An 11,223-nucleotide genomic window follows, 5' to 3' on the forward strand; every position below is an offset into this window, starting at 1 on the left:
TTGTCAGGTGGGGAAGTGCTTTTGTTTTTTGGTGTTTTTTATCTGCAGGTCTTTTGTGTTTGTATGAAATTGTTGAATGATCGCAACTCTCTTGCATGATGTTGCCAGTGACAGATCAACACTTATGCAAGTTAATTTGAGATAAAAGCGGGCACTTTCATTGGAAACAATTCTTTTTTGTGATGCTGTCCAATTTTTTCCTGTAATAATCATCAGAGAAACAAGCTCAACCCTAGTAAGCATCTAACAATCCTCCATGTCGAAACAAAGACAATTTACGTACCAAGTATTAGGTACTACGAGCACTTTTTGACATGCTATCAGCAATACCTTGTCAAATTTACTGATTATTACTTACTGTTTCTGACAAGAACATAATCAGCAGATTCAGTGTTTAATCACTTTACCAGAAACTTTGAACAACTCTTTAGCGACTCGGGAAGATGTGATTGTCTTGTTATTACAACCGCTCCATGAACAAACTTGATTTGGTGCTGATAAGCATACTCTCCTACTGTCTATTAGAAGTAGGGTCAAACGAGGGGTGACCAGGTCACTCAATGTGTTTGTGTGCTTTAATCAAGAGAATGAGGACACAGAAGATGATGCAACCTGCGGTCGGTAAAGCGACAACATGAAGTAGTTGTTGCTATAGACACTTTTTCTCCTTCAAGATTTGTCAGTTGGAAAAAGAAAAGGAATGCATCCTCATCCAAGGTGATTATAACAATACATATGAAAACTGACACCACACATCTGAAAGCATAAGTTTTACTACAGATCAAAGTTTATTCTTTTTAGTAAGATGTTTATGTTATTTCAGCCGCACAGGTGCCCATGAGACACACTTGCCCTAGTAAAACACCATATACAATATGGTAATGAGTCATTCACACCCGAGGAAACTCTGGGAGCAGAGATTCTATCTGAAAGACTCCCACCAGTACAATATATTTGGAGTGTCATTGTAAATGTGTCTTTCATCACATTCAACATATATAATAAATTGCCATCGATAAATATTGCAAAATAGTCTTAAATAGTCCAGGCCTTTGAACACCGAGCATTATCAAAGGTGGGTCTACCACAATGTAAATATTCTCCTCTGTCACCATGTCATCAATATTTATTTTGAAAAAGTCTTGAAAAGTTCATTGATTTCAGTAAAATATTATTTCACCAGACATGAAGGAGAAAAATAAAAATGACTTATAAATACAAGTAGAGAATGTCACGAAAAAAGTAAATCATTGCATTAAAATATTTCTTCTTTATAATTTAGGAAGAAATAGAAACATTGTTATATGTATCCAATCATGAGCAGTCATACATGCTGTCTCTCAGATGTCATCTCATTTCGTACTGAAATAAATTAGCACTGTGAATTGCAAGTATCAACAGCACTTCTTTCAGTTTTTTCCAAACACACAGTGGTTTGTGTTGAACTGTTGGCAATACAGGAACTAGACATAATGTCTAAATTGAGGAGTTGCAAAAACTGCGGTAATACCAGTCAATCACAAAGAAATCAACTCTGCAAAAGTTGAAACATTGTCTGGGAGGAGGTGAGATGTAGTCAAAGCAACATCATCAGACCGCACAAATACCACTTGCAAATGATGCGTTCCGAGCTGGGTGTGCGTGGATGTATGGTGTTGTTTTGACTACTCATGACAAGGCAGGCAATGTTCCAACTGTGTACAGGCAAAGTTTCAACTTTCTCAGAGTTGATTTCTTGACTGATATTGCCGCCTCGACAACAATTACACCTGACAGTGTTGGCAACTCCTCAACTTACATAGTTTGTCTAGTTCCCGTACTGCAAACAGTTCAACACAAACCACTGTAGTTAAGATGCTGATAAACTTGAAACGTCATCAAGAATTCACAAACTCCATGATCACTTTGGCACTTTTGTACGGTCTCTCTATGGCGATGGAGTGACCACACCTGTCCAACACATCAACACGGTCAAGATTCTTCAGCTTTTCTTTGATGATGTCCAGACTTGATATGTCCAACAACTGAAATTACGATATAATAATGGACAAGGTGGAGAATGTTACAGTGCAAAATTTGTGTGACAAGACAGAAATATTATCAAGCTAAAACTACCTTGTTTCTGAAATATTTAGTACAAAAGATAAATTTATTTACCAGATTTAAAACCATGATAATGTTTTATACCGTTCAGTATCATGATTTTATTTTACATGTACGTTTTTTTGTATCAGGTGAATTCCACTAATTTCACATTATGGCACATTATAGATTTCATCAGTATTCATGACTTAGCTACGAATAGCCTTGCTTTGACGAGTTTAAGGTACATGTAAGTACAAAATGTTTATACTTGCAAAGCTCTTCACTCAATCACTGATTATCATTGGGACTTACACAAAACAAGAATTTAATGAAGGAACTCCAAGGATTCACCAAATTTACCTTCCCAAAACTTTCTTAAGGATCAAATAATTTTTTTTCCTCACCCAATCAAATTCACCCCAAACAACTTGAGTTGGAGTCTTGATATCACAGAGTCTTGCCTGCAGTGCAGTTTTGGAGTCTTCTTTGCTCATTTCTTGCAACACTAAAAAGTAAAGTATTTGTATTGTACATGTTGAAGCACACTTGTTTTTATTCCAAGACATTACATGCATGAAGCGTGCGGGAACTCTCACAATGTCATCAATGCAATGAAGTATATGTGTGACAGGAGTGAAAACAGCAAACTGAACTGATATTGGGTTGTCTCTATACTACTCGCACAGCTTACCGTAGAGCTGAAAATGACATATGATTGGTGATTGGAATGTGACATGTGAAAAGTGATGTGTTAGAAATTATTTACAGGGCAAGATTTCACACCCAGAGTATGAACTAATGCAGGGCCATGGCACAGACTATTTACAAAGAAGGATGAGCACAATACCTTTTTCAATGATGTTGTGTAGCAATTGTGCTGAACTTTTGCAACGATTGCCACATGAGTAAAATTCCACAGAAATATGTCTCTATTTGGAACACATATACAACTCTTTATGAACTTAGCTTTGCCATGTATGTAAGATGCTTATATTCAAAGACGAGTTTTTTGTTCTGTATCTATGCAAGACAGATATGTTGATTCAGAACTGTGCAATCACATTGTCATACTTCAGCATATTTTACAGTCAAATTAACATTTTACGCCAGTGTCCTCTACTTTCCAATAGATATCTGAACTCTTTAAGTCATTTTTTACGAATATACTATTACAATTGTTTTCAAGACTAACTCTTGAGTGACAGTCTCATATCAACTTGACTTCAAAGACACTAATCTTCGAAAAATTCCATGTACATGCAGTGGAGAAGTCTCCTCTCTGATTTCAAATTGTCTTATAAATTCTTGCTCATCAATGTCATACAAAGGGTGGTATTTTCACTCAAAGTAAACAAGAATTTCATTTAGAAGGTTACCACACATGCTGAACTTTGTATTCCCTTGTCCATATTTATAGGATAAAAAATGATACGCACACAAACAAACATAAATTAAAGCGTTCTTACCATGTCTGTAAAATTCATTGTGGGGTCTTCTCAGTTCAGCAATTATCCTGTAAACCTTTACAATAACCAAAAGATGAGACAAAGTCAACAAGCTGAAGATGAATGCTTGCAGGATGATGACTTAGCAATAATCCATTTTCACAAATGTATTGTCACAAGCCCACGGTTTCCTGGGTCACAAACCAAAGCAGTTGGATGAAACTTCATAAAACGTCAGGAGGATGAAATTTAACACGGAGCATGCAATGGAAATTTTCTGGACATACATGTAGGGCATGACTGCAATGATGGCAAAAAATGAATTATGTGATCAATAACCAGCACCTATAAATCATTATGTATTCAGTTATTTCTGCTTGTGTTAGTGTGAATGAGACACAGCACAACAGATCTTGGCATTAGACTGAGGGATCATTTATATCCTTATTTGTCCACAGTGTTTCAATGATTCAACTGTCAGGCAAGGCAGAAAGATGTTAATGTTGTTGTATTTCTATGCAGACAACTTCTGATAACAAAGAGGACAATGCAAGATATACTTGATTATGTTACTGGTCTGTGATTTCAATGCCATTGTCTTGTTATTTGCAAATATTCTAATATTTCAGAAATGAGAGAGTCACAAGTAATTTTTAGTTCCATGTTGGTGACTGTACGATTTCAAATATTGATAATTACAGATGCCTTGAGGTTGTTCTTGATGAGTTTCTGAATCTTTTTGTGTTATCTGATGTATTGTTCCTAGCACCTACTGGGGCCCTCAGGGTATAAATTTGAAATTCAGAATTTGAAAAAAAAATTGGTTTTGAGTCTCACACCATACATGTATGTTCCTGTGTCACCCCTTTACTACATTACTTTTGGCAGTTTTAGGTTTGTTTTCATAACAAACAGCTCCACTGTCCCACAGGAGAAGTGCGGGTTCAATGATCCGAATGTATTATCCACTCACTGATGACACTTATTCTGTAATCGCATGAAACATATAATATCTGCCAACTTTTTGAGATGATACACCTACCCAGTTAGGCATCTCACGGCCATTATAGACTATGTATGGCTGGGTTTTTTTGATCTCCTGTGCAGTCACTGGTAGCGGTACAGTCTCATCTTTCACCATTTCCTGCCCATATTTACTGACTGTTGGAGACAATATTGCTGTGAAGAAATCACATACAGGTTTCCTTTCACTTAACCTTGTGTCTGTCTTGCATTTCAAAGCAAGTACTTGTATGAATATCCTCAGGCTACTACTACCTGCTCACAAATGGCATGCATTCTGTACATCTTTTTTTTGCACTTTTTTCAGGTGCTCTGTTCACTGAATACATTGACTGGTCCAACAGGAGCTTGTAAAAGAGCCAACAGTCAAACTATAAAATTTTGACAGGCTTTTTATCTTCACTTAACAGACATATTTTTCATCACATGTTTCATATCAGACAAAAAGTATCTTTCCTTTTACAAGCTACATTTACCATGATGCCAATACGTAAATAATCGCCAAAAACAACGAAGGGTAGAGTACAGTGACCGCTGGCCAAAACATTCTTATTTTGCAAAGTAAATATGATCATGTACATGTAGTTCTCCCGGAAAGCAATCTAACATATCTGACTGACATTTTATGTGGCATATGAGGTGTGGAAGCTTTCAATAAGACCCAGCAACTTTTTACGGGTACACGTAGAATGTCTGCACTTAAGGCGCTCAGTTCTCTCTGACTCACCTGCTGGGCAGAACAAGGACACCTTGACCAAATCCTGCGGATACAGAGCTGCGTAGACTCCTGCTACTCCACCTCCCATGGAAATGCCGAGTATGTGAAATGGGGATTTGTCAAGTCCATAGGCCTGTACAAACTATAGGATCAATGCATTGAATAAACAGAATAAGGAAGAGGAAATGATATTAATAGTGTACTTTATGAATCTTTACATAAACCTTTTAACAATCAAATTTTTTGAAGTATTGCCCTTTTATTTTCTTTAGAGTGTTGGACCACTCTACATGGCATAAGGAGGTGCAAGGGTTCAAGCAATTATATCAAACTCTTTGCTGATTAGCCACAATACATCTTTGTCACATTATGTCAGTATTGATTGCATGTGACAACTGTTAATCTGCTCTTCCCTCATTTCATTGATCTAATCTTTGTTGGACGAACCAAAGGTCAACCTCTGTCTGTCTATAAGGACTTGTCACTGAGAGACAAGATGTTGCGTCACATATTGAGTTCTCAGTATACCAACAATTGTTCCAATCAAACAAGCATGCAGCCAACCTGCTCTAATTTGAAGATTAAGCAGGACTGACATGGGGAAGAGCTATGGCCATGAAACTAGACTAAACAGTTAACAAAATCCCTGTGAACGATGAAATGTTGAAACAACTATGGCCATTTGAGTACCATGCAAATGGAATCTTGATCATGTGAACTGAATGCAATCAACTGTTGCAGAGTTACAGCAAAATATAATGAAAGTACACAGAGAATAATTTATACACATTCTGCATTACAAAATGCCAAAACTTAATTCATTACAATGATATACATGAACAAATAATACCATTGCTTTATCTATATTTCGCTCTCTCTTCTGAAGAATTTTCTGACAGACAATTCACTTATAAGACAGATATTACACATTTTCAGTGACCATGAAAAAACACAGAAAAGTGTTAGTTATCCATGTTATAAACGTGCAAGTAACTCTTCCTGTGGGATATTTTTAAAAAGTTGGCTTGCAAGAAAGAAAACAAAAATTTGATAAACCTACATGATGAATATTTTTGGCCTGTCCAACGAATGTGTAGTCAGCCTTCATGTCTCTGCTTGTTTTGCCATGGCCTGGCATATCCAAGATAATGACATGTACATCTGTTGGCAATGCCTGTTACATACAGTAAAAGAAAGAACTATTTGCATTTTATTGCTTGCCTCTGATCATCTGAAAGAGGGTTTTCCCTGATGCTAAAGAGGGAGGGGAGGGGGGAGGGGGAAGGATATATGATAGATTTATTCACAAACAGAGTCATGCATGGGTATATATATGGATCTTGAGGGGAGTAAAACATTTGACCACAGATTATATGGAACACATTGCTGGTATGTGGAAAAAGTTGACTGGCATACATAAGGCAAATAAATTAATTTGTTGAAAACATTTATTGTATTTTTTTTTTTGGGGGGGGGGGATAAAACTTAACGCAAAAGCGAGTTAAAAAGATAAAAATAAACAAAAACAAATTACCTTGATCACACGTGCCCACATGTCTTTAGCACCAGAAAATCCATGCAGAAAGAGCATGGTTGGTTTGGAAGATTTCCCCTGTCCCCTCTCAGCATAACAAAAGGTGAAGTCACCAGCTTTAAGATTGTTTACCCTTAATCCCAGTGAGAACATGAGATACCTGGACAAGAAAATGAGAACTAGAGTGCCATATTCCTATACGTCACGAGTGTCTGAATGAGATATTGGACTGTGGTTGCACTCCGCCCTACAGTGGCCCAGAAAGTCTTTGAATCAATGTAGGAATTTCTGAAAATCTTTTGGTATTGATCCTATACCAGCACGTGTTACCTGTAATAACATTTTCTTGTATCAGAGAGAACTCTCTTCAATCAATGCCATGTGACTTTAGCTAAGAGATTACAGTGGATTGGTAGTACTTCCGATGGTTTTGAGGAGAGACTGAAGCTCTTACCAAGAGTGAAACAACAGTCCGGGTTATGTCCACAAGAGGATAGTTGGGAAAAGCCAATGGCGTACCGTATATGTAATGAGGCTAAGGCAAGAACAATCACATACTGTATATGTAATGGCGGTTAAAGGTTAAGTGGGTTCACTTTGAAATGTTATGCTGAGATCGCGATCTGATCTGACAGATCCACCGTGACCGATCGAGTGAGAATGTTGGCTACCTGGAGGTCTCGAGTCAATTTGCGACGTTCTACGGTGTTAAAAATTGTAAGGATTTCTTCAGAAATAGTTTTCTGAGTGTCTTTACCCTAGACCATGTTCGACGAAGAGTTATTTGACGTTTTTCGTACTCTTTACCAGCTTCTGGTTAACTTTTCGGCGATTGATTCTGTGTGCGTTTTTCTGAGCGAAGGGTCAATCGTACCGGGAAATGCATGGTGATCGAAAAAATCGTGCTCCATCGTGCTCCGATCATTGACAGAACAGTTGACCCATTGTTGCAAAGCTTGAAACATTCTCCATGCTACAGATGGAAAGGTTAAATTAAATTTGACCAAAAATAGGCGATATTGGCGACAAATAACTTGCTGTAAATTTACAAGGGTCAAATCCTGATTTCGAGGAGCGGTACCTAGCCAGGAAAATCATCCAAAGAAGTAATATTCGATGTAATAACCACCAGTGTCAGTCGCCATCTCGACCATACTGAACATTGTGCATAACGTCTACATCTAAAAACTACCTACTGCTAAAAATAAAGGGTGAAATCTAGCCGAAAGTTCCAAACTCATTGCAATCTGCGAGCCAAGGATTGCATGGTTCATGATTCATGACGTTCGCAGCGGCAGGTTCGCTGATTGGTCAATCGTAATATCCTCTGTATGGACATAACCCGGACTGAACAAAGACATCATCTTCACAAAAGCTTGTATCATTTTATAAGATTTTTTCCTTTCATCATCTACATGGTGTCAAATCACTAAAATCCATGGCAACTGCATCACGGATGCGAATTAAAATTTAAAAACTTTATCTGTTGATGATTCCTTTTTTAATTTTGGCAAAATATGTGTCCTGCATCAGTGTTTATGATAAATTATGTATGTATATACGGTGAACTTTAATTTTGTGGTAGCTGGCAGGATCAAATAGTGGAAGAACTCATTTGCATTGCAAAGATATCAAAAATGCATTTGTATATATTTTTATCTGATATCAACTTTTGTTCAATTTGAACTCAAAACATACAGTATACCTCCGTATACCTATATTAACCCTAAGGTAGTATGCCCCTCGAAGATGAAAGACTTAAAACTTTTGCTCAAACTTTCCTATATGAAACTGTCAACCATTCTCTTACCAAATAGGAATAAAACTCAGGGTCAACATGTAAAGTATGGTATCAGAGAAGCAAATTACCTAACATTTACCGATATTTGAAACTAAAATAGCTGCCATTTGTGCGTTAACTGTATGGGGAAAAATTTAAATTTGATTTTTAAAAAAAACTAAGATGGTGAAAATTTTTCTGACTCCAAGAGCTCTAAAATGAGCCCCCATAAATGGTAGATCAGAAAAATATTGTAAGAGTTTGACAGTCCGAATATCTGTCCCCGGGGTGCGGTGCAGAGTCAGTGTTCAAAGCCTTGGCTATCTCCACATCTCTAAATAAAGATGGTACAACATCCCAAGTAAGTTCTTGCAATTTTGAATGCAACCCTCTGCACAGATAGAGTTCAATGCAACCCACACATGCCAGAACAAACAAAACACATTAACTCAATCAAAACAATGAATACCTCACTACAATGTGCTTCAATGGTGTCAGGGACAATTTTGTCCACCAGCTGAACTATAATCCAGGCCACACAGAGAGCACTTTAATTCAGTAATTTTCTTGATAGCTTTTGCCTTTGACTCTGACACTACATATGTTGAAGATTTTGTTTTTACCTGATATACAAATTGTACAAAATGGCTGGTCTGAAGATAAACAGGATTACATTTGCAATGGCTGTTGATCCAAGGAGACCCAAGACTCCGCCAACAATTGCTGTGACTGCAGACACCATTGTGTTTTACTTCTGTGGGGAAACAGAATAAAAACAATTAACACCTTAAATGTTTGATCAGCATTTGTGAAACCTCGTCTTGCGATGACAAACTTTCATATTTAAGAATGAAACAGTTCTCTGAGGACAAAAACCTTGCTACTGATTGAGTCACACAGTTCTATACCTTTCACTACTTATTATGATGTTCTACATTTCACGTCAAGACAGGGGAAAAATGTCATTAGTCACCATTCAGTGCATTGAAAATATTTGATGCTTGTATAATGCATGTAGGATTATCGATGCACATAATTAAATCTTATATGCAAATGAAGACAAATTGGGAAGAAAACCTCTTCACTTGATAAAGCAGTAGTTGTACAACATGCTCAGCTCGCTATCATTTTCATCATTAGGGGCAATAGTAACTTTTAAGAATGGACTGTTTAACCAGTATCTATCTTGTTATTTTACTATATCATATGTGCTGATGACATAGTTGTGTAATAAAGTTATATAATAAAGTGTCTATATATATATATATATATATATAATATATATATATATATATATAATATATATATATATATATGACCGACTATATATATATATATATATATATATAATATATATATATATATATATATATATATATAATGACCCGCATGGGTCACTTTTCATTCACCACTGTATATATGTGTATATATATATATATATATATATATATATATATATATATTATATATATATATATATATATATATAAACAAGGGCCATACATACCACGCACATTGAAGAAACTACGCTTACACTTTGGAAACCCATAATCACGAATCACATTGCATTATGACCCTTCTTGCTGACACCATAGAACAAACGAGAGTCGATCTAACTTGTATTGTACTGGCTATGCTGATGCAGACTTTGTTCTGACACTTGCTATTGGGTTTGCTGCTGTTTTTGTGTGACTCTGATCACGGTCATCCCTATAAAACCGTGCACTGATCATGGAGGTAAAAAGCTAACTTGTTGCATTACATAAGGACTTGGAGGATCAACGAGCAAAAGCTCCTGTGCCTGAATTCACGCATAAGCTAGCCGTTTCTAGATCCATGGCATGGTCCATGACATATGACAACGGACAAGAAAGACGGGCCCTGTCCTGCGAAAGCTCTGTATATAATGACTCCAACAAGTACAGTATTTGCAGGTCAAACGACTGTGCTTCGTTTAGGAAAACTAAATTAGTAGTTCACATACCGCACACAACGTCAACGGCTGATCTCGCTCTAGGACTAGCTGGTCGGGCCGGTGACATGTATGACATACAATGACCTTCGCACTCAGTGTAGAAAAGTCTGTCAACCCGGCAACTCAGATTCTCTCCTTGTTTGCTTCGTCGCCATAAGCCGGTAAAGCTCTTCTCAGAATGGTCGTAGCTGGCGCATTTCTCAAGCTCATTGTTGTGCATGTGACCGGGCATTTAAACGAGCTTCGCGCTCACACTGGCTGATATAATAGCAGTGATAAACTCGGCAACGTAGCTTTTTATTGCATTTTGGTGTAATATGTCTTTGTCTTATAAATTCACCAATGGCCACAGATAAGCATTTTTGTTCTCACCGCAAATTTCAGCGCAAACTGGGTGAGTTCGCATGTCAGCGCAGTGCTGGGTATCGGTTTAGCTCCTCAGCGGAGACTTGAATGCAAAAACATTTCTCCACCCCTAGTCGGAAGATGGCAAATTTTAGGCACAAATCATTGTCGCTTGACTAAATTCAACCATAATATGCACTTTTCTGAGGTGATAAAATATTAAGAATTTATCATATTGAATACTTGCCTTTCTATTTAAATCATGAAAAGTTTTCTGGTACGTAGGCTATATACACACAAAACCACAAAAGGCAAAAG

At 37.0% G+C, this 11,223-nt stretch overlaps 1 protein-coding gene across 2 annotated transcripts; it reads right to left on the reverse strand.

Moving 5' to 3' along the window:
- Positions 1-765: 765 nt before the first annotated feature.
- On the reverse strand, positions 766-11,189 carry LOC139135053 (monoacylglycerol lipase ABHD6-like). Of its 2 annotated transcripts, XM_070702245.1 has the most exons (9): positions 10,570-10,730; positions 9,209-9,339; positions 6,806-6,965; positions 6,332-6,445; positions 5,281-5,413; positions 4,573-4,709; positions 3,552-3,606; positions 2,490-2,590; positions 766-2,024 (listed from the first exon to the last, which is right to left on the reverse strand). In XM_070702245.1, exons 2-9 carry the CDS (start codon positions 9,325-9,327, stop codon positions 1,878-1,880), a joined length of 966 nt encoding a protein of 321 aa, XP_070558346.1. In that variant the 5' UTR covers positions 9,328-9,339; positions 10,570-10,730; the 3' UTR covers positions 766-1,877. The 2 variants fall into 2 exon arrangements, with proteins under 2 accessions (XP_070558346.1, XP_070558345.1); XM_070702244.1 differs by lacking the exon at positions 6,806-6,965 and having other exon boundaries at positions 10,570-11,189.
- Between the last annotated feature and the right edge of the window lie 34 nt (positions 11,190-11,223).

The sequence above is a fragment of the Ptychodera flava genome, chromosome 6, assembly GCF_041260155.1.
Source record: "Ptychodera flava strain L36383 chromosome 6, AS_Pfla_20210202, whole genome shotgun sequence".
In the NCBI taxonomy this organism is placed as follows: domain Eukaryota; kingdom Metazoa; phylum Hemichordata; class Enteropneusta; family Ptychoderidae; genus Ptychodera; species Ptychodera flava.

What these genes read in the sequence shown, in the direction of transcription:
- LOC139135053 (XM_070702244.1), bottom strand. Translation starts at nt 10,792, where the DNA reads ATGCCCGGTCACATGCACAACAATGAGCTTGAGAAATGCGCCAGCTAC. An exon ending in GTCCTTGTTCTGCCCAGCAG is followed by an intron (nt 4,710 to 5,280) that starts GTGAGTCAGAGA and finishes ATTTCTTCACAG; the next exon opens with CAATATTGTCTCCAACAGTC. An exon ending in GCCGTGAGATGCCTAACTGG is followed by an intron (nt 3,607 to 4,572) that starts GTAGGTGTATCA and finishes GTTATTGTAAAG; the next exon opens with GTTTACAGGATAATTGCTGA.